The 24,480-nt window shown below is 27.1% G+C and overlaps 1 protein-coding gene across 2 annotated transcripts in view; it reads right to left on the bottom strand.

Moving 5' to 3' along the window:
• The window catches only part of LOC111621372 (calcitonin gene-related peptide type 1 receptor-like), a 28,856-nt gene extending 13,062 nt beyond the window's left edge, over window positions 1–15,794 (bottom strand). For both annotated transcript variants that reach the window (XM_023363480.1, XM_023363481.1), the window contains exons 1-9: window positions 15,676–15,794; window positions 15,417–15,601; window positions 15,138–15,328; window positions 14,935–15,060; window positions 14,774–14,871; window positions 14,615–14,706; window positions 14,385–14,535; window positions 14,161–14,311; window positions 14,002–14,062 (exon numbers count right to left, since the gene is read on the bottom strand). In XM_023363480.1, coding sequence (XP_023219248.1) covers window positions 14,002–14,062; window positions 14,161–14,311; window positions 14,385–14,535; window positions 14,615–14,706; window positions 14,774–14,871; window positions 14,935–15,060; window positions 15,138–15,328; window positions 15,417–15,601; window positions 15,676–15,720 — 1,100 coding nt within the window. In that variant the 5' untranslated portion in view covers window positions 15,721–15,794. The remainder of the gene's footprint in view (window positions 1–14,001; window positions 14,063–14,160; window positions 14,312–14,384; window positions 14,536–14,614; window positions 14,707–14,773; window positions 14,872–14,934; window positions 15,061–15,137; window positions 15,329–15,416; window positions 15,602–15,675) is intronic.
• Window positions 15,795–24,480: the final 8,686 nt, after the last annotated feature.

The raw sequence follows: 24,480 nt of genomic DNA, 5'->3' as shown, positions 1-24,480 counted from the left end.
AACCTGCATTGGAAAGATACAGACTATCCGATTAAAGTGAAATCCTAACGTTTTTACTTTATTTTAACCAAAATGGTGTGAATAAAGTCCGAATTTTAATTTTTGTTCTTGCGTCATCCATCAGTTTTTGGTTAATGTCAACGTTATCCGCTTTTGGCTCGGATAAAGCGCGTTTCATACAAATAAAGTTCAAATTTAATAAATTGTACCTGTTTTAACCAAAAAGNAACATTTTTAGCTATGATATTTCAATAAAATAATTTTTTCGTCCATTTCATTTTGTATGCAATAAAGAACTAATAAATTCTAGTTGATTTAAAAAACAAAATTCCTTCTTTATCCATCTAACCTGCATTGGAAAGATACAGACTATCCGATTAAAGTGAAATCCTAACGTTTTTACTTTATTTTAACCAAAATGGTGTGAATAAAGTCCGAATTTTAATTTTTGTTCTTGCGTCATCCATCAGTTTTTGGTTAATGTCAACGTTATCCGCTTTTGGCTCGGATAAAGCGCGTTTCATACAAATAAAGTTCAAATTTAATAAATTGTACCTGTTTTAACCAAAAAGCTTGGATAAAGTTAGTATTATTCGATTAATACTAGCGTTATCTAATTTAGGGACTTTACCCCTTAACTTTCCTACATATGCACTGTACAGTATATTAAAACTGTATAACTCAATTGTAATTTATTACCTTTCAGTAAATACACAAGATAAAGTAAACAATCTAAAGTTAAATAAAAATTTAAACGTATTATATTCTTAACAACTTTTCTAAAATTGTTTTCAAGTCTTTAAATCTGCTTAAAATTTTTTTAAAATTTTCAAAAATTCGTTTTTAAGGTGTATGCTATAAATTAGACCTTATCTATGCTGATTTTAACAGGATAGATTTTACTCAGAAGACAACTTTATTCTTATTTATTTCTATCATAATCTAATTAAAATAATCTAAAGAGAAGCCAGCTAGGTTTCCTGCACTGAAATGCATAATTGTAATAGAAATAAATAGGAATAAAGTTGTCTTCTGAGTAAAGTCTGTTTTATTAAAATAGGTATAGATAAGGTCCGATTTAAAGTGTACACTTTAAAAGAGAATTTTTAAAAGTTTTTTAAATAAAAATTATTAATAATTATCAAATTAAAATCTCTTATATTTACTAGTTTATTTTTAATAATTTTAAATAATTTATTCGATATATTTCTAAAACGCTAAAAGCTTCTATATTAATTTACTAATATGTTAAATAATTAATAGATTTAATAGTCTTTCTATTTTGTTTATATCACATAATGAAGTGCAGTACAATCGACACAAGGATTTTCAAAGCAGATTAAAGAAGGATGTAAAGAAAAGCGATGTGTCGATTGTAGTGCACTTTATTGTGTGATATAAACAAGATTTAATAGTATATTTTTAAAAATATACATTTCTTTTACTATATATTTCAGTCTTTAAATTTTGCACTAAGAAGGAGTTGTCGGAACCGAACAAAATTATACATGTGTGAGAGTAACGGCGATATAAATAAGTGATTACAAAGTGAAAGCAAAAAGATCAATTATTACAGGAAAAACTACAAATGAAAGGAGGTTCTTGCATCCTGTTGGGCCACTTGTATCGTGAATACACGATGTGATATTGTAGCGGGATTGGAGAAATACAAGTACCGTATGGTGTTCCGCAACATCTCAGTCCACAATTCCTGCAAGCGGTCCTCTAGTTCGGCAAAATTTCTAGGCTGCCCAACTTGGCGTCCCGGGTGGTCCCAGAAATGTTTGATTTGTGACACATCAGGGGACCGGGTAAGCCAGGGAAGTGTGGCAGAGGCAGTCCTCTGACACCCTTGTTGTATGTGTAGTCGAGCATTGTCCCATTGAATAATGGCTCTTGGAAGTCTTGCCATGAGAGGTAACACGTGACTGCAAGATACTGCTGGGCTGTCATGGTCCTTTGGATTACTGCCAGAGATGACAGGCTGTCGTATGTGATGGCGCCCCAGACCATCACACCAACTGTGGGAGCGGTGTGCCGCGCCAAATCATAGGCAGAATTGAGACGTTCACAACTGGGCCGGATGGCTGAGGTGGTTAAGGCGTCATGCGTTGTGTTACATGGTAGAGCTGAAAAATGCCATTTTACAAGATAATGTTCGGCCGCGCTTCAAGCATTTATGAGACAGATCTCTTACATCTCTAATCTGAGGGATCGACAATTGCAATATTTAAGGGCAAATCTGTCTAAGAATAGCTTATGGTTTCTGTACTCATCCATGCCGGACCCGTATTGCTTCATATATCTAGGTAAGAGGAGATACTAAAGGTTCTTGTTCTTTTAAATTGTACCATTGTTCGATAGAAGATTGCCTCTTTGTGTGATCACTTATTACCATCACACTAATAAAGTTTCTTTCGATTTCAACGCCTCCTTTTTGATGTGTAACTGTCTTAGGTCAATAAACATATTTCGAGAGAACAATTGTCAATTATATTCATAATTTTGAATATAATTGACAATTGAATTTTGAATATAATTGACAATTGTCAACTGTTATGAATAGTTGACAATTATATTAATAATTGTCAACTATTCATAATTCTCAAATTTGAAATTACACATAATTCCATATTTTCTACTGCCAATATGAAAATGAATATGCGTATGAATGATTTCAATTTTACAAATGGGTAATAAAACAATAAACTCAATAAATATCTAAAATCAAAACATATACAAGTATTTTAGAATATAACATATTTTATATAACTATTCGAATAGAAATTTGGTCCACTTTAATTTCATATATTTTTCATGTTGTAAGGTAATAAAAGCATATTTTTCTGGAAATATGCCCACTTAAGAATATTAAAAATAATTTTTTTAAAAACTCTTTTAGTTGACAAGTTCGCTAAAATGTTAATGATATTAAAGAATAAATACTTGTATAAATTAAAAATAAACAAATTTAAATTAAACGATTCTAATTTATCGAAAATCTATAAACTTTAAATTAACACTTTATCGAGCAATATTACAGAGAGCAGCACATGTATTTGAAATTATATGGGTTTTTCAGATATTTTATTTAGTGAAATATATATCTAAAATTGATCTCAAATACAATAACGTTATTAATATAGATTTTGTCACAAATAAAAGAACATAATAGATGCACAAAAGGAAAAGCTAATTTTTTAACATTATAGTCAATGATATTAAATGAAAGCTTATCTTAATACAATGAATGAAGGTCGATAAACTTTAGTAAAACACGCAAAGGCTTATTTTATGAACAGAGCAAAACAAAATTACAAGGAACTCAAACTGAATTTTCAGATTTGCAAGATGATAAGGTAAACAATTATCATTTTTTAAAGTCCATTTAAAAAATTGACACAAATATTTTGTCTATGAGTAAACAAATGATAATCATTTTATTTAAATATAATTCATGACACTAAAACATTTTAATAAAAACTATTGATTAGTTGATTGATTTGTAACGTACTAAAACAAAGACAGATTTACTGATTTTTTCAAGAGATAGATATTACAGTATGATTGTCATCGTTAAGGTATTGTAATACTAAAAACCAAGAATTATCGATTAATATTTTGTTTTATCGTACTGAATAGATGTAAGGTTACCAAGTATTTGGGGATAAATTCCGGAACAAAATGAGTTCTTTCTAGATACTGGGACCCTTCAATTCCAAGACACGCAATAGATGTATATTTTTAAACACATTTCTGTCGTTGGCAGAAATGTGTTTAAAATGTAGAAAAAAATACTTTATTGTAAGAACAGTTTTTAGAATAAAGTTCTCCTGACGCTAGAAGGCAGACGGAAAATTCTGAGACAATCCCGAAAATCTGAGATTTGTAGCAACCCTAAATAAATGGCTTTACTATCGAAATCAGTCATCAACTATAAAGATTTTTAATTTCTAATGTAATTTTTTTAAATTTACATATTATTAAAATACTTACATAAATGTGAACAAAAATTCGATGTCTTTTCTATAGATTTTATTAATCTTGATTTCTTTTTGTTCATAAAGAAAAACAGAGATTTATCTATTGTGTACAGATTAAGTTTCTTCTAGAGATTCGGGGTTTTTGCCTATATTTCAACCCGGAAAATTTGTCAAAGTACAAAATGTTTTGAAATTATCATACAAAATTATCCTAGTTTGTCATATTGACAAACTAGGATAATTTTGAATTTTGACTGTACAATGCTTTAATATTAATTAAATTATATTGGTTATGTTACGTTTAGGCATATATTATTATTATTATTAAATATTTTTATTTATTAAAAGTTTAAATAAACATTATATTATATATAAGATATTCCACTTCCGTAAAATTTATTGTGCATATTTGATAACTTCGAAAGAAATGTGTTATTAACTTAATTAAATATCTTAATTATATGTTTAGTAGATGATTTCAAAGTATTGAAAAAAGGCATTATCATTGATAACACTTAAACTTTTTGTACGAATTTACATTTCTAGTAGTTTCAAAGACTACTAGAAATGTAAGATTACTTCTTGAATTCAGACAGGCAGTACGGGATACGAGTTCCGTCCCTTACCATCTGCCCATAATAGGTAAGATTAAAACGGTCTTCTCGGTGCCCACAGTGTAGAAAAGGCAAAACTGAAAAAATGAAAGATGAAGTCAGAAAAAATCAGGACATTCAGTGTTTTAAGTCATCTAAAACATTGATGGACAAGTTGGAAGCTGTAATGTTATCGAAGACACAGTCTGTCTCTCAGCACATTTTCATTCTTTCAGGCAAGAATAAAAAAAATGAGTGAAGTCTTTATTCAAGAGTTACAGTTGTTTGAGATAACAGTTAATAAAGCTGCAGTGTCAGGGATCTGTGTTGTATCCTCAATTCAATTCCGCCCAACTTCTGTCGAATCCGAGAGGACATTTTCTTCTGCTGGATTTTTTATCACTGAATGATGAAAAGTAGGCTTACTGATAAAAGTTTTTTATGTAATAAACTTTATTACATGAAAAACTTTGTTTTAATGAATAATTGTATAGCCTGTTGTAAACATTCAATATACTGTACTTATAAAGAATTAGGATAAAGGATTGTATTAGGATTATGATTGAAATAAATAATTTTACTCTTTAAGTCATTATTTCCAATTCATTTCAAATTATAAACATTTTCCAAAAAATAAACAAACTAGTTAAACCGTAAAATTAGTGCTTTTCTTAAATTATAAACATTTCCTGGGAACTCGGGAAATTCCGGGGATGAAATAGTCCAGGAATTTAAAAACCGTATATCTGATCAAAGAATACTTCAGGGAAAATTAAAATGTGGCAGAATTACTGAAATAATTTATTATTCCTATTAGTTACAGGCTATTGATAATTTAATAGTCTGTAACTAATGGAAACAAGCTAATTTGCGATTGTGGCTTTGTTCACGATAATTCACGATAGTTTGTAATTTCTTTTTGTGCTTATTTTATATTCTTCTCTATTCTTCACTGCGTTAATTATTAATTATATTTAATTAAGCTGAAAATATATGTTGTAAAGAACGATGAAACAAAATATAGATTAATATTTTTAAAAATTTAAATAGCTATGAATATAAAAATAATTGATTCATTTTATCACTGAGTGTTATTAAATTTAAATAATTTCTTTAATATTATTATGGAAATATAAACAAAAAAATTTTTACAAAAGATTTAAAATATAATTGCAATTATGGTCAATTCTAAAAGAAAACAAATATTGCAATGTGCAGTACTGTACATAAAAGCGCGCAGTAATATAAACTGCTGTGAGAGATTTGAGTTCGAATATGATCCAGACATTAATTTTCCATTAGTAGTATCAGTTAGAGCGTTGTTCTTCATTTCTCACTCAAACTTGACTGATTCCATTGTGATTCAGGACAGTCCATAATGATGCTGACACGACTTAATGTAATTGGATCGGTCGAATAGCTTATATTATGATGGCGACTTGTGATAACTAATCAATCAATCAAGATAAAGCATGAAAAGGAATGTAATATACAATAAAATTATGTATAGCGACTAAGATAAATTCCTAGTTAGTCTGAAGAATAAAGTAAAAATTTTCCTATTTTAAAATTGTTCTGCTTTGGAAAGGAACTTTGAAAACAGGGCATTTCAAAAGAGTATATGATAATTAGATAAAAAAAAAACCTAAATCTTTAGAGATAATCAAAAAGTCACTAGTAACTAGAAAAAAGAACTAAAGAAAAACATACAAAGCATAATGATATATATCTACAAGATTTAATTATATAGATAAGATAATTAAACTTATTTCAACGATCTTATTTAGTTTCTAGGATTGAGTTTTTATGAAAGGAAGAAAATGTTCAATGAACTTGCTAACAACATATAACATTGATTTTTAATGAAGCGATTTGATCTGAGCTAACTTACAGTATAAATGAGAGTAAGGAAACAACGATCCAGTTAGTGAATGAAAATCTTAAAATTATTTGAATTTCAAACTTGGGTCTTTTACGAAAAGTAAGCCTACTATTCTACAAAGTTTACCGAGAACGTATAATAACTTGTCGAACAATCATTTCATCTTTAAAGAAACCTTCAATAATAGTCAGTTTAGGTAGACTTGGATAAATTATTTCAGGAAGAATAGGTGAATAAGAAGATTTTAGCGTGGGCTAGCTACCACTCTCGCCTCATTCTATTATTGTTCGTCTCCATAATTTAGCATGAGCAGCATATTCGTACTTTATCCTTCACACATACTAGTCGACCTTATTGCTATTTAGGTTCGCCTGTAATGAGCGTAATTGTGGCTGGCCAAATAAGCTACAATGTGCTGACGCTTCGTGTTAATTCATCAGTCAATTATTTTTACAGAAGTACGGAAGTATTTTATAACACAGCCATCAAAAGTTTTAGATTATACTATACACCAGAAGATGTTTACATATAATATTTTTATGTTTTAAAATTTATTTATGTTTAATGATAGATATCGCAATTTACAGTTTTTGTTTACAGTTTAAATAACTGTTTACTTTATTATTTAAGCAACATTTATACGAACAATTTTATTAGAAGAAAACAAATTAAAATTTTCTAAAATTTTTTAACTTAAAAAAATCTTTATATTTAATTTGATGTTTTTTCCAAAATTTTTAAATATTTAAGCTAGTAATAANTATTTAAATTTTAATTTTAAAATTAATTTTTATTTAACGATTTTTACTTTAAAAGAATTTTTAAAATAATTATCTTATAAATATTATTAGCAAATAATTTCATATAGTTTAAAATATATAATTAATTTTATATAAATTTTTAATGAGAAACATTTCTGCTGATTTGAAGAACAGTTTGATCTGTAATAGAGAGTAACATTCGCATCCCGAAATACGCAGAATATTTAATAATAAATAAATAATGCGAAAAATGAAATTAATAATAAATGCTTAAATTTACATTGAAAACTTGTTCTCAATATACTCTGACGTTTACTAAAGTTTTTCGTTTTAAGGAAAATTACTTTATTGAAGTGCAGTCAAAATTACGAAAATAATAATAAATTTTTAAAATAAATACTGTACTTCGAAAATGATATTATTTACGGGCTCAAGCCAATAACACGCAGTGAAAAAAGAATTATAGTATAAGCTATACGACCACCATACTCCAATACAAATGATCTAATTTTGGAATGGAATCGGTTATACGGAATGGGATAGTGAAATCTTGATCGAATTCGAATCCAGATCTCTTAGGAAGGCAGAATGCATTTACCTTTGCCTTATAGGCCTATATTCGTTACTGAGATACTAAACTTAAATAGGCTGGTCTTTAATAGTAAAGATGATCATGCTAAATCAAAAAATAACATTACATCAAATCTAAAATATTATAAATAAAAAAAAACGGAATCATATGAAATTATTTTCTAGCATTAACTTAAATATAAATATTCAAATTTATATTTGAATTAGGTTTGTATTTAAATAAACAAACTACACAGAATTTGAATATTTCTCATTACAACGCTTTTCGGCCGACATTAATATAGGAAAATTCAACATTTACGACCCAATAATTTAACACACCATTTTGAACAAAACATTATGTAGGAAATGACAGTTACTTTCCAAATACATTTGGCAAAACGTCAGAATAATGTGTAGAGGATTCTAAAAGTGCGTCGCGTCAAGTTTCAAGTCTCCATCTCACTTGATGAATAACAGTTTATTACAGGAACTTTCCTTCAATTTTATCATAAACTTTTGTTGTTTTTGACTTTTTAGTTTCTTAATATGTTATTTGCCGTGTCGTATCGTAACGTAATTTTGATGGTACGGCATACAAATTGTATAATTTACTGCATGCAAAGCAACGATTTATTAACAATCCTTTAAGCATTTAACGTCATACAGGATAATTCATTACTTCGTACTTACATATAAGCGTTTTACTGTGTTTTAGTACATTCAAGAAATTGGTTTGGGTGCTTGATTAATATTATAACGCATTATAAGTTTTTTCACTTAACTGGAAACAAGTTTGCGGTTAGTGTTTCACGCAAAAAGTCACTTTTAAGAATGGATTACTGATGTTAATCGGGAGATTCCTACATTTGAATAACGTAAATGCTTAAACTACATTTAAATGAGTTTTCTGAAATCATTCATCTTCCTTCACTAAATGACTTTCTAATTATAAAGGCATATGTTAATCAGTTTTTTTTATAGCAGAAGTACCTTTTGGGCTGCAATTTGAAAAAATTTTAGACCTATAAATTCCCGCTGTCGCCCGTCTGTTGCCTGTCCTTTAATCTCGAGAACAGAGTTAGAAAAATGAAAGCCCAGACCAGATATGGAAAGCTTAGGAGTAGGAGGCACCGATTAATTGTAAACAAACTTCTAGTGCAAACAAGAAGTCACGTTATTTCAATTCAAAAATTTTCCCCTGAAAAGAATTAGATAGCAATAGAGCTAGAAAGGAGTTAGATAGCAGAGTTAATCTAACAGGAAAAGTATGATGTACAGTACAGGGGCAAGATACTACAATAGAGCGTCGTTTCTCCGAAAGAATTCCAGTTGGCAAATTTAAATTTTCGCTAGTGCTGTGGCGCTGCAATCTTTGGCTATGTCTTGGGCTACTCAAATATTTTACGTTTTTGATACTAAATTAACTTCTGAAGTATAATTTATTATTGTTTTTCTATTTTTCAATATATTTATTTTGTTTGTACAAAATAAAGAAATAATTTTTAACGATACAATAGCCACGATTATTATTTTGAAAAGTTTACGTTAGGCTTAACATCGACGAAAATTCAACGCAAAGTGACACGCAACGGAGAAAAATTTCAGGATGGGATAGGTTAATATATTTCTTCGTACATAATCGGTTATCCGAAAAATAAGTTATCCGAACAACCCCAGTCCCAATTGATTCGGATAAACGACGCTCTACTGTACTCATTTGAGGTGGATGGAGAACGTACGTTTTAAACGAGCAACTATTTATTGTAACATCGTCACATAGCCGGGCTGCAATTTTTAGTCATGTTTTTAATTTATATGCTTTCCACCTCAAATTAGTAGTGGCTTGCCTCTGTACATCATACTTTTGCTTTGTCAAGAGTCATGCCGGTAATCAATTAACTCCTTTCAGGTGAAAATTTTGAATTAAAATAACGTGACTTCCGGTTTGCGTTGGAAGTTCGTATATAGTTAATAGAACCTCCTGCCCCTAATGTTTCCATTCCACCCAACTTTCTTCTTGAGATTAAAAAAAGATAGATAGACAGACGGACAAACGGATGACAATGGGAATTTATAAGTTACAATTTTTTCAAATTGCAGACTAATTAAATGAATTGAAAATATGATTAAAAATCGCAGTCCAGCATTTTAAAGATGTCACAATAAATAAATACTCGTTTTCTTTTTATATATTTTTCATACAATACATCTTTATCATTCTGTTTTTCTTTTCTACATATTGATATATTATTACATATGTCTTTTATCATTATGACTTAACTTTTTGCGTTTTAATTTCAGCAACATTTTACCTTCTGTGTGTTTTATGTTTTGTTTAGATTTCGCTTTTGATACAAAACATCGAATTCGAAAATCATTATTCGGAAAAAGAATTAAATGAAATAACGATAATTTTAACATTGAATATACTATTCAGTTGATCGAATGGCATATTAGATGTTACAATTGCGACAATGTAATGTCGCGAGTGATCGAGCACGATATTTTATAGTTGATAAACAGTCCGCGCGCGACAAGATGACCTCTTTAGGTCTTTGAGCTAAATGAAGACATTATAATCGAGAAACTATCCACTTTTCATGAGGTCGTTAAGAATTTTTGCCTGTTTCGGTTTTAATTTAGAAAAAATTGAAATTTGTTGTTTGTTTTCTTATTTTAATAATGTAATAAGGATGTTTGATGATAAAGCTAGAAATAAATTTTATAAATTTAAAGTTGTTAAGCAACTAAAGGAGAAGCTTATTCTACTAGTTTAAGTGAAAGAACTATTATAAGGCAAGATCCGAATGAAAAAGGAAGGATACAATTAATGTAACACCAGATAGGAAAAGAAACAGACTTTTACCTAGAGATGTTTTATCGTCAATGAAATATCTTCTATTACTATTAAACTATTCTATCACCATTTTTTTATTATTATTAAAAAGAAATAAAACTGGCCTACAATGAATTCGAATTTTTATCATGCAGAAACATTAACAGAAACACGAATAAATTGTAATTTAAATATAACTAACTTTAAACTCACTTTTATCTTTTATAATGCAACTTCCTTGTAAAGAGCGGGATCTTTTAATTACTATAGCGCCTTCATACGACTTGAAGAACTAGAAAGGCCATATAGTCGGGTGTAGACAGTACCTTGAATTTCATTTATGTTTGCTGACCCCAATGCAATTCTCTTCATTCCTTAATAGGTAAAATTGAAGACGCGTATAGTGTGGTAGTGCCTTGAGTAAATCCAGATTCAAGATGTATTTTGATTTCATTTACAGATTTTATTTTAACTGCTACTAAATAATGGTAATGATTTATCGTTCATCTCTATGGCTTCTGTACAGTTTGAAAATACTCTAGATTCTACTGATGAATGAAAAATACTCTAGATTCTACTGTAACAATTATTAATGTTGTTCAAAAAAATTCGAAAAATTAATGTTCTATATATAATATACGGGATTTGAAGTATTATTATTTTTATAACAGTAACTTTTCAATTAGAATATCATTTAATGTTNTAAATAATTATAAATGTTTCAGAGGTACTGTACAGTACTTACCCCAGCCTATGACATAAAAAAGCACAAGACTTTCCTGCTCTGCAAATGCTGCTGCAATCAATCGATGTAAGTATAATCCTTCGCAGAACATCCACATGTAATTAGTCATTCGTAAATATTTAGTTATGATAAAGAGAAATTTGCATCCCGGCTGGAATCAAAATATGTCAATGAATAAAATAAAATTTGAAACAGTAAGTATGATAATTTTTAATAAAATTTACTCCATTTTGATCCAAAATTGTAGTTGTATTATCGAAATTATCGAGTTCATCAAGCATGACAATCGATTTAAAGAGAACGACAAAGATTCCATTTAAGAGTAGCGAAGCAAAGAGATTTTTATGCATGGTAATGCGATATACTTGCAGTTGTCTTTAAAACATTATAAATAGATTTAGTATAAAAATTTATTTAAAAATGTTAATAATAAATATTATTTTGATAAACATACTTATATATGATAAAAATGAATATAGCCGGTATTAAGAAAAATATTGATATACAGTATGTCGCTATGTGAAAATATTGAAGTCGTAGTATTCCCTAAATAAAAATATAATAAATATGTCAATTTCTGAATAAGTATTCTCAGAATTTACGCAATATCTACCTGAACTCTTCCACATTCGTTGTAATTAGTCCATTCAGTTTTATAAAAATTGCGTAAGTACCATTTCCCATTTGGCATACAAGTTTTGATAGCGTATCCTAAAAAATTACATACAGTTAATTTGCTAATTTAAATAAATTGCAAACACTATTAACTTTTACTTGGACACGATGGCGGCTCGCTAGAGAAGTATATATGCTCTTGACAAACAGATTTTGCAACTTGTCCCGAAGGAGTATCTGTCCAACATTGCCAACCATCCCATGTTCTCGGGCAATAAAGAGTTTCTTTAATTAAAGCGCACAAGTTATTTCATACATTAATTTATAAATTTAAATTCTTTACAATTGTAAGTTCCTCTTACCATTTACAGGAATGGGATCCTTCATCATTTTCTGACAGCATGCAACAGCGGCACGACAACATTCTATCCATTTTGAGACAAATACTTTATTTTTAAACGTATCAAATATGGGATGAGACGAATTCCCGGGATCTATTAAGTAACTTATATTTGACCTTGGATCTTTCAGTGAAAATATTATTTTGTAAACATATTATAATAGAAAAAAATTCTGTAAGTTACAATACTATCAAAATAGAAAGTAAACACAATAACAAAATTTCTTTCAATAGCTAACTAGAAACTGCCAAAATCAAATTCTTTCTTTTAATTTCTTTCTTCTTGGAAGCAATAAGTCAGTTTCAGTAGTTTACTAGAGAAAACAACTGAAAATCGTAAGCAAATAAAACACAAGATAAAGTATTAAATTAGTCTGCTTGACTCTACTTAATAAAGATTTTTCTAACATTGAAAGTTTTGTGAAGAAACATTTTAGCCTACTTAAATATACAATGAATATTCAGTCAACACGATTTCTATGTTGTAGGAAAGAAAAAGTTTCGAATATTGAATAAATACGGTGAATTTTTCATAAATTTCCACAACCAAGGTATTTCATAGAAATTCAAATTTACACGAGAATATTATTAATTTTTACCTTAATAAAATAAATAATAAGAGATTTATAATAAACGCCATTTAAAAGAGAACTAAAGAAACTTTTTCGGTTTATTGAACTTATTATAATAAAGAAGAATTATAACTCTCTTGTATTGTATTTTTAATGGAGGCATTTATTCTATTGCATTACTCTACCTTGTAATATAAACAAATAAAGCATTATAATGATATATTAATATAATTAACGTATTGAATATAAGACGAAATAATTAAAATATAACGATTTCATTTTTCTCTTTGTAAATTTAAATTCTTAGATTATATAGTAAAATGTTTTAATTATTATTATTATTTTATAAAACTTAATTTAAATTTTTATACAGTAGAGGATTTTAGATAAAACTATTTGCTGAATTTTATATTACATTCCACTCAGCAACATTGATTCTTCAGCATAATAAATAAAATAGTTGCCTGTTCGTATTCATTGCTTCTGATTCAACGTTTACTTTAGTAACATAGTCTATTAATTAAATCATATCTTAATATTTAAATTAAATGGAATGCAAATTTGCTAAGAAGGAAAAAATAAAGCATTAGCATAATTTTTTTCAAGAATGTAACTGTAAGTTCTTTCTATGAATGACGAAAATAATAAACAATAAAATAAATTACTTTTTATCTTTTTATTATCTGTAAAATATAGTCTGTATTTTTTTTTCTTTAGTTTTAAAAATTAATTCATATAATCGTAATTTAAAACAACATACAAGCTACAAACTTGAAGGAATTTTAAAATGAATATCTAAACAAACATAAAAAAACAATAAAAGTTGTTTTCACAAACTTGAACAAAGAAATACTTTAAAGGAAAATTAAAATAGTTTGAAAGACGAGAAGATATTCTTTAAAACGCCAAGTTTTAAATTAAAATAACACTCATAAAGTTATCTTTGGGTAAACGCATTCTACAGAGATAATTTACAATCTATTCACTGTAATTAATGAATAGATATTTAATTTAATAAAACTTAGTAATTAAAACTCTTACTGTTCGTTGGCAAACGTTTCTCTCAGGAAAGCATAAATGGCAACAGGTATGATAGGAAATACTGAAAAATTTAAGATTGAAAGTAAATAAATGTTTAAAAAAATAGAAGAAAATAGTTAAATAATTATAAATGTTTCAGAGGTACTGTACAGTACTTACCCCAGCCTATGACATAAAAAAGCACAAGACTTTCCTGCTCTGCAAATGCTGCTGCAATCAATCGATGTAAGTATAATCCTTCGCAGAACATCCACATGTAATTAGTCATTCGTAAATATTTAGTTATGATAAAGAGAAATTTGCATCCCGGCTGGAATCAAAATATGTCAATGAATAAAATAAAATTTGAAACAGTAAGTATGATAATTTTTAATAAAATTTACTCCATTTTGATCCAAAATTGTAGTTGTATTATCGAAATTATCGAGTTCATCAAGCATGACAATCGATTTAAAGAGAACGACAAAGATTCCATTTAAGAGTAGCGAAGCAAAGAGATTTTTATGCATGGTAATGCGATATACTTGCAGTTGTCTTTAAAACATTATAAATAGATTTAGTATAAAAATTTATTTAAAAATGTTAATAATAAATATTATTTTGATAAACATACTTATATATGATAAAAATGAATATAGCCGGTATTAAGAAAAATATTGATATACAGTATGTCGCTATGTGAAAATATTGAAGTCGTAGTATTCCCTAAATAAAAATATAATAAATATGTCAATTTCTGAATAAGTATTCTCAGAATTTACGCAATATCTACCTGAACTCTTCCACATTCGTTGTAATTAGTCCATTCAGTTTTATAAAAATTGCGTAAGTACCATTTCCCATTTGGCATACAAGTTTTGATAGCGTATCCTAAAAAATTACATACAGTTAATTTGCTAATTTAAATAAATTGCAAACACTATTAACTTTTACTTGGACACGATGGCGGCTCGCTAGAGAAGTATATATGCTCTTGACAAACAGATTTTGCAACTTGTCCCGAAGGAGTATCTGTCCAACATTGCCAACCATCCCATGTTCTCGGGCAATAAAGAGTTTCTTTAATTAAAGCGCACAAGTTATTTCATACATTAATTTATAAATTTAAATTCTTTACAATTGTAAGTTCCTCTTACCATTTACAGGAATGGGATCCTTCATCATTTTCTGACAGCATGCAACAGCGGCACGACAACATTCTATCCATTTTGAGACAAATACTTTATTTTTAAACGTATCAAATATGGGATGAGACGAATTCCCGGGATCTATTAAGTAACTTATATTTGACCTTGGATCTTTCAGTGCACCGGTGCGATAATTATAACTAAAAGAAATATAATTTAGATTTAGAAGTTAACTAAGTTAATCTTCATTTTATAGTTTTTATTTATTTTAATTAAATTACTGTTTACATAAATCTCCATTCAGTATCAACAAAGGCCCATGATGGAAGATAATTATAGCATCGAGCACACGTGTCTCTTCTGTAGATGTCAAATGGCAAAGAAACACCTCTTTCACTTCGACATAAAATCGATGTTAATGAGGCAGTCGACTCATTATAATCCTCTATATAACTTGTATAATTTTCTGATTGCTAGTTTTAAAAATAGTTTAATATCATTTATTTATTTTACTTCATATAAAAAGTAATTTATGTACTTTACTTACTTGGGTACTTAATACAGTTATCGTCAACAAAGCCGAAAATACCATTTTTGAAACGTCGTTAATCGATACTTTATAAGTAAATATTTCACTTATGAAGATGTAAATGAAATATATTTTTGTTCCTAAAATATAAAGCAATTTTTTAAGAACATATTTCCTCCAAAAACTTAATTCACCAACAAATAACTTTTATGCTATTTACAAAAGTAGAAATGATTTTTTCCAAATGGTAATTGGAAACGATCCAAAATTGCACCATAGGAGATCAGAAGGTTGTGACAAATTAATCAATATTACGTCATTCAAGAATAATCTTTACAAATATAGAGTTCGACATACAAAATTCTCACTGCAAAAATAGATTCTAATATCTGAAGCAAGGCCTATTTATTTAAAATAATTTTTTACTTAGGATACAATGATATCATTAATCATAACTTATATGATAGATCAATCAACACAATTAGAAAAATATATCGATCATTTCCAATTAAAAATTTGGCAATCTTTTAACCAGAAATAAGCAACATAATTTTAAAAACGATCTCAATTGCTTCTTAAGAAGGAAAATCAAAATTTGATAATGAAGTGATTAGTTACGTTAATTTTTAATTAAAACTTTTGTATTTTATATTTGGTAATTAATTTTTTAGTTCATCTTCCGCAGTCTTATTGATTTAAANCAAAAAATTTAGTTATATTTTTATAAAATAAATTTATAAATGGTTTTCTTTTCTTTGTAATGTCATATCAATTTCAGATAGTTATTTTCATTGTTATGAAGATTACGAACATACAGAGTAAATATCGTTATTTTTTATTTTTCTTTGTTTAAAGAAATTTTACCGAAACCTATTCAATACTTACACAATTTTTTAATAGAAAACAGACTCATATTATCAATAGTTGTGCTTGTCTATTATTAAATACCTTCATTTCCAAAAGTTGCCTAAAGCGATTAAAGTAACTTTAATTATTCCAACTGTCTACTCGTATAACAATATGGAGTTAGTTTACTTTCAAAAAGTGACTTTAATAATATCAAAATTGCAATAAGGCATCGAATGATGACAATTTATCAATCTAATCATTAAAGTTTCTCCACTTCTAATCCCTTTTGAAATTGCACAATAGCTTATAACGCGACGTATCTAATGGAACATCCACCAACAGCTGGATAGGAGCGCGTCGGAAAGTAAATCAAAAGGAGATAGAAAAAACGAATCAATGGAATTTCTCGTAAATTAAGTGCTATCGATTTTGATATAAATGTGTTAATGCTACATATACATATCGAGTATTAAAATATCTGTTTTATTAGAAACAATATAAGCCTGCAGCAATGTAACTTTTAACATTCCTATTTTTCTAAGTTTGTAAGGTACGTTTTTATTCAGAAATTTCTAAATAAAAATGTTCAATTTATATAAAAATTTAAACCTAATGAATGCTTTATAAGGCTTATAAAAATTCTTTTAAAGCTTTTAAAATATTGAAAATCCTAAAAACTAAATCTATCGGTAACCGAGTGGATAAAAAAGAACTCGGGTTGCTGGTGGCTGATTCGCGCCAGACTAAAGAACTGACCGCGTGGAGTTTCGCGTTTTCTTCACGTGTTTATTAACACTTAAATAGGCGTCTATTCCCATTGAAACTACTCCTGAAAGGCAACTCCCGGGAGCATTACCTCTTGGCAGATCGCCCACATGATTTTTTAGGTCGTCAAAAATTCACGACTTGAACATTTCAAATACTTGTATATTTCAATTGAATTCTATTAATTGTGAGTATATCACATTAATTTAATTTTAAATACATTAAACTCTCGCTAAGTTAAATTAATATTGGTTAAAGGTCATCCGAGTTTACGAAAGTCACAGTTAACGAAACGACGTGGAAAACAGCGAGGAGATAGATATATCAATACAATATATCAATTTATACGATGGATTTTTTTACAGAAGTTTTACTGAGCTTTAATAAGTTATACTACTAAATTTATTTTTACGGGGAGCTAAGCTCAAAAATTTTTATGATCGTACTGTATACAGCAATATACAGTGTTAGTGAAATAATATAGCCTAAAGTATCGCAAACACCTCTAGATATCAAAACAGCTGTTAATTATAATATTTCTATTGCCAAGAAATCTTAAATTATTTGTACAGTACAATATTTTGAAAAAAAATTGTTCCAGTTAGCGGGTGTTTACTGTACTCGTAATTTCAACTGTATTCTCTTAATTGAGAGAGATTATCTCATTAATTTAATTTTCGATCACAGATTCTAAGATGTAATATGTGTTTTCGCGTTATTCTTAACCATAAAAAAAAATATATATATATATATAAGCTATATTTCGTTATTTATTCTCATTATGTTAAATTACACTTCATTTGCAGGATGAATTTAATAAAAATTAATGTTCCTATAAATTAACCTAACGTTAAAAAAAGATTCTTGTCTTTTAACATCGTTTTAAATAATCGTTAAATTTAATCAGTCTTGGAACATTAATTTGATTACATTAATAGCAATTATATCATGAAAATTAAATAATAAAAAATGAATGTCATTCAAAAATTTATTTTTATATTAAAGATTGCAAACATTGATTTTTAAAAAATTTATTCAGTCGATAATATGTAAAAAATATTAAAAGTAAATAAATTAATAATATATTCAACATAAGAATGTTTTAATCTTATACAGATTTAATTTTTTTTAATTTAAAAAGGAGAATATTAATCTTTTAAATAAAATTTTTCATTAAAATCAAATTTAAAAAAATTAATAATTAAATACCAAAGTAGATTTTTAAATACTGTATAAGTTAAGTATAATATCGCGTACATAATAAATTAAATTAACTTTAAAATTAACAAATTACTTAAATTCTAATCAAAAATTTTTAAATAGTTAATACAAAAATAATAAATTTTAATATTGAATATTTTTTTTGTAAAGAAAATACCTAAGTTAATTTTTATTTTATTTAAATGAAAGGATTTAATTTATTAAAACTGAAATACTTGAAAAATTTCAAATTGAGTGTTAAATACTTCTTTTAAATGAATATAATTTGAAGAAAGGGAAGAAGAAGAATAGAATTTTCTTCGCTTATTTTTTACTGCTAAAGAATTTTTTAATTTAATAATAATACGCTTCTTAAAATCAATTTAAATTTATTCATAAAAAATGACTTGAAATATTAAAAATAAAATAAAATAATGTATTATTACGCTATTATATATAAGTTATATATTTGGAATTTTAAAGTTTTTGGGAAGTTTTTATACACATCTTCCCTAAAAAAGATAATTGTTTTATATTTCAATAGTTATTTGTTAATTAATCAGTCATTTCTTAAATGTTATATTGCATTAATTTTCATCATTTTTGGAGTAAAATAAAAGGTTTGTACAAATAGAATGGACTATATATTCTCTTTGTATGTGTGATGAATGCATTTATTATGAAAGTGGCATTTATGATGTTTTTGCTTTCAGTAATATTGTTCGATCCTATTTAGGACAAAAACATTTTTTTAAATCTGATTAATGGCCGATATAAAATTCTTTAGTTTGAGTGTTATTTATTTTTCATACAATTTTGAATTATTCTGTGCTTCATTACATCTGTAATAAGTAAATTTCTATACTTAATGAACAGTTGATAATATCTAAAACATAATAAATGTTTCTAATTTCCATTAATTCAGTATACGAAATACATATACATATAAATTTTTATTTTTATTTTAGAAAATTATAAAAATTTATTTACTGAAATAAAAATTTTAGTTTAAGACTTACAATTATAGCGAGATAATTTATCAATTTTTATTAAAATATATTTAGTAGTTACATTAATACACTTTTTGTGTTTCTACCTCTTTTTAATATCTGATTTAGGTTATCCCTAGTACTTCCTTCTTGCTTTGATCTATCTTTTTCCTTCTTTCTTCTCTTCCCTTTTATCCTGTGTAGACTTTTGTCTTTCTTCAGTATCAATCACAACAAAAAATTTAGTTATATTTTTATAAAATAAATTTATAAATGGTTTTCTTTTCTTTGTAATGTCATATCAATTTCAGATAGTTATTTTCATTGTTATGAAGATTACGAACATACAGAGTAAATATCGTTATTTTTTATTTTTCTTTGTTTAAAGAAATTTTACCGAAACCTATTCAATACTTACACAATTTTTTAATAGAAAACAGACTCATATTATCAATAGTTGTGCTTGTCTATTATTAAATACCTTCATTTCCAAAAGTTGCCTAAAGCGATTAAAGTAACTTTAATTATTCCAACTGTCTACTCGTATAACAATATGGAGTTAGTTTACTTTCAAAAAGTGACTTTAATAATATCAAAATTGCAATAAGGCATCGAATGATGACAATTTATCAATCTAATCATTAAAGTTTCTCCACTTCTAATCCCTTTTGAAATTGCACAATAGCTTATAACGCGACGTATCTAATGGAACATCCACCAACAGCTGGATAGGAGCGCGTCGGAAAGTAAATCAAAAGGAGATAGAAAAAACGAATCAATGGAATTTCTCGTAAATTAAGTGCTATCGATTTTGATATAAATGTGTTAATGCTACATATACATATCGAGTATTAAAATATCTGTTTTATTAGAAACAATATAAGCCTGCAGCAATGTAACTTTTAACATTCCTATTTTTCTAAGTTTGTAAGGCAACTAAATCTTAAAGACTAATTTATCATTATAAAAATAAATAAAAGATTTTTTTTTATAATAATCAAATAAAATAGTGTTTTAATTTTATTTAATATAAACTATTTTTAATGTAGGAAATAATTTTTAATTTTTAGCGTGGATATTCAAATATTTTTATAATATAAATAGTAATATAATAATGTAATAAATAAATATTTATATATAAAATATATAAATAATATAAATATATATTTAAATATGTTCCTGTGATTGTGAAAAGGACGACAAAGAAGACTACAATACATTTATTCTTATAAGTCTTTAATATTTTGTATTTTTACAATTTGTTTTACAAAAATATATTTAATTCTGGATGTTTTAGAATTTGTTTCTTTATAATTTGATAAAATGTCTTTATTTATATAATTTTAAACAATTATATTCAAAATTTACACGATATTAACAATTTTATCTTGATTTTTCTAATTAAAAAATCGTGTTATTATAATTTCGTCAAAACTCTAAAAAACAATGAAATATTTAAGTTGAGATTTTAACACTTCTCAAATTTACAATTTATATATTCCATATAGTTATATTTACTTCAGTTGTAATCTTATAACTTTTCTTTTTTGGAGTATTCGGATAGTATCAAGAATCCTGAAATATATCCTTTAATACTAGAAAAGCTAAGATGAATTTATAGTTTCTGTTATATTTAATAACATTCAATTTAGCATAATGTATTATGCAGCTTTAAGTATGCTAAATTGTTTCATATTGTATCAAATATATGACAATATATAGCCTAATAATAAAAGTAAAAATATATGTTTGGATATAATGATTTAAGATTTTCCAGTTTTTAGTAATAAGTTTGGCAGATGACCTTTTTTCTGATCATGTAAAAAAGTTTGTACACTTTCTAATCATTTTCGAGTGTTAATAATTAAATTTTGAACAATTTATTAATAAGACTTCTTTTCTGTATATATAAATTTTCTTTCGTGTAATAATAAAAATCATTTCCTTAAATCTCTGCTGTTTCCATTTCAATGCGTCTTAACGTTATTGCATAAATATTTAGTCGCTAAGTTCTTTATGTATTAAAGACAGAAAAATTCCGATTTATTGTAAATTTCAGATGGAAAAAATACTTACAGTTTACTTAAAATACTTTTGTAAAAGCTTAATAACTTATTCAGCTATAAAAAGTTGATTTCGCATCAGATACTATCCATTTAATGAATTTAATCAATACAGTTGATAAATATAATTATCCTGTTCGACTTCTTTAGCGTTGAAATAATTTATATAAAATTCCTGGATTCAGATAATTTTTTTTAAATTTTAAAACAAAAAATTATCAAATTTATTCATATTTAATGATAAAATCTAACAGAAAATCGCTTGATGACAGAAAATTAACACTAACATTTAAACTAAACTAACACTAAACTTAACACTCTTGCTTGAATAACATTTTAATAACACAAATTTAAAAAAAAATTAGACTGTTTTGTTATTAGCAAAAACAATTTAATTAATATTTAAAATATCAATTAAATAACAGATTTTTATAATTTTATTAATTATATTTAATACACATTTAGCAAAAATTTATAAATTCAATGTTTAGATAAGATATGGTATAATAGATTTATGTTATTGTCAATTTTAAACGTTTCTTCTCAGAAACTATTAAACGTTTATCCAAATTGGTTAAAGAAATATAAGTTATCGATTGTAAAGAAACCATTTCTACTGACACTGATGCACATTTCAACATTCTTTCTATATACAATCTATATAACAATTTTTTAAACTCTGTTAAATGCCAGCGGATTTCAAACGAAAATTATTTAATACTATAAGTTAATTCATTAATAATTATGAGAATAAAATTACATGACAATAGCGTTATTTTATCTTGAGTTATATATTGATGATAAACTTTAATTTAAATTTCTTACATTTATTTAATAAGTACTTAAATTTTCTTACATTAATGATTACTGTATATTAATTTTTTTCTTAATTTTAGTATTTACAAATAAATGTCGAGAAATCTTTCTTGTCGAGAAATCTTTCTTTTCTTACATCGTACGCCGTATACTGAAGGATAAATCCTATAAAATTTATATGATAAATGATATAATTAACAAATGAATTCAGTAATTTCCAAATATTAAAGAAATAATAAGTAAGCCTGATTTATAAAGCGGTTTACAAATAAAATCTGTGTTGTTAAATATGAAAAACTGTTTAATAGTATTAAAAATTATTGCGTTGTAACTAAAACCTTATTTAAATATTCGATAAATTGTTTATTATAAACGGTACGTTTAATCAATTTAAATCGATGACATTTCTCGAATAAAAATATAAAATATTTTGTCGATTGTTAATTTAAGTTTTCAACTTCGTAAAGGTAAAAGAAATCACATCAATTATTTATCATCTAAAATTTCTGTTTATGCATCAAATTTTGTGGTTTTCTAAATTAAATACACCCAATTCTGTTTTTACACGGATTTTTTTTTACATGATTTTGATATAAAACGGTCTGAAAAAAATTCAATTTCCTTTTCACACGATTTGTTTGATTTAACACGTTTCAATAAATTTGAGTTTTTGAAAAATCTCCATTTAATTTTAATTTTAAAAAAAACTTTAATACCACCTTTTCTAGAAAATCGCTCTTTTTAAAGAAAATTTATCCGAATTTGCATTGAAAGCTGCTACACACGCTGGAGAAAATTTAAAGATTTGGTTTGTTTTTTACGACTTATTCGAATGCGTGTAGCGACAATCAGTCTTTTGTTCTGATTTTATCTCACGATTGATGTAAAAAAATCAATTTAAGTTTTACGATTTGATTATACTATTGTGTTTCTTTCGCTTTCTTTCAATACGGAGTCGCCGGTGAACGAGTAGATAACACTTCTAAACGTTGGTCGTGGATTCGCTCCTGACCAACGGGCTGGTCACGTGGAGTTTCTGAATTTTCTTTACGTGTCTAATACTTTATTCCATCAATCCAATCAAATCCGATCCAATCCTTTCAATATGAAATAATTTTCGTATGCCATTTGATGATTTGAAGTTAGAGATGATTTGGTATTTAATTGTTTGAAAAAGTGGAATAAAAAATAAAATTTGTGCGAACAGTATAAATCTATTAAATTTTTGTGATAAGTTATAATTGTTCCTCCTGATTTATTAAATAAATTGAAATACAGTAGACCCCCTATAACGCTTAGATACGTTCCACGCTAATCGAATTTTACGTTGTAGGAATGATTAAATACATGAGCCAATCGCAGCCCGATAGGTGTGAAGTTTACGGACTAAGGCTGTTTGAAAGGTTTTCTTCTATAAAATTAACCGATTCTAGACTAATTCCACTCAACATTTCGAAAACACGTATAATTTTTTGGGAATAATCTGTATAAACTATGCTATAAACAAAAAATTATAGGATTACTTACCGAGTGTGCACCGTTCGACTACGCCGTTGCTCAAAGCTTGTTTTCGTCGCGGAACAGCACACGAAACGGCGGCCGCGATTTCTGATAAATAATTTTTCGCAGAAAAATAACTTGACCTTTGGAGACATCATTAATATAAATAATTTTTATGGCCGTTGAATAAGAAATGTTTCTTTCACAAGAAATGTATAAAATTAGTGCTGTATTAGACTTACGGTACCTAATTTACATACTGTACAGACGATAATAAACTCAACTTACTAGCCTAAAATCTCCGTAGCGTGGCGCCACGCTAGACGGCGGAAAATTATATATTTAATTATAATAAAGTTACAATAATTAATATATAATTATATGTACAGTACCTAATTTATATATAATTTATATATAATACTGTACAGACGATAGCAAACTCAATTTAGCCGCTCCGTAGCGTGGCGCAGGGCGGAGGAAAGTAGTTCGGCTGCTCATCCACTATTGGTCCAGATTCTATCAATCTTGTCGCGAAACGAGTCGGCGACGACGTTGTAGGAGCTCCTTTATACGTATGTTGCTACAATTTTTTCGCTACGTTATAGGAATTTCCGTTATAGGAACGCACGTTATAGGGGGGT

The sequence above is a fragment of the Centruroides sculpturatus genome, unplaced genomic scaffold (assembly GCF_000671375.1).
Source record: "Centruroides sculpturatus isolate CEXI.00-Female unplaced genomic scaffold, Cexi_2.0 scaffold129, whole genome shotgun sequence".
NCBI lineage: Eukaryota > Metazoa > Arthropoda > Arachnida > Scorpiones > Buthidae > Centruroides > Centruroides sculpturatus.
Note: the sequence above shows the minus strand (reverse complement) of the source record. Positions and strands in the feature narration are given on the sequence as shown.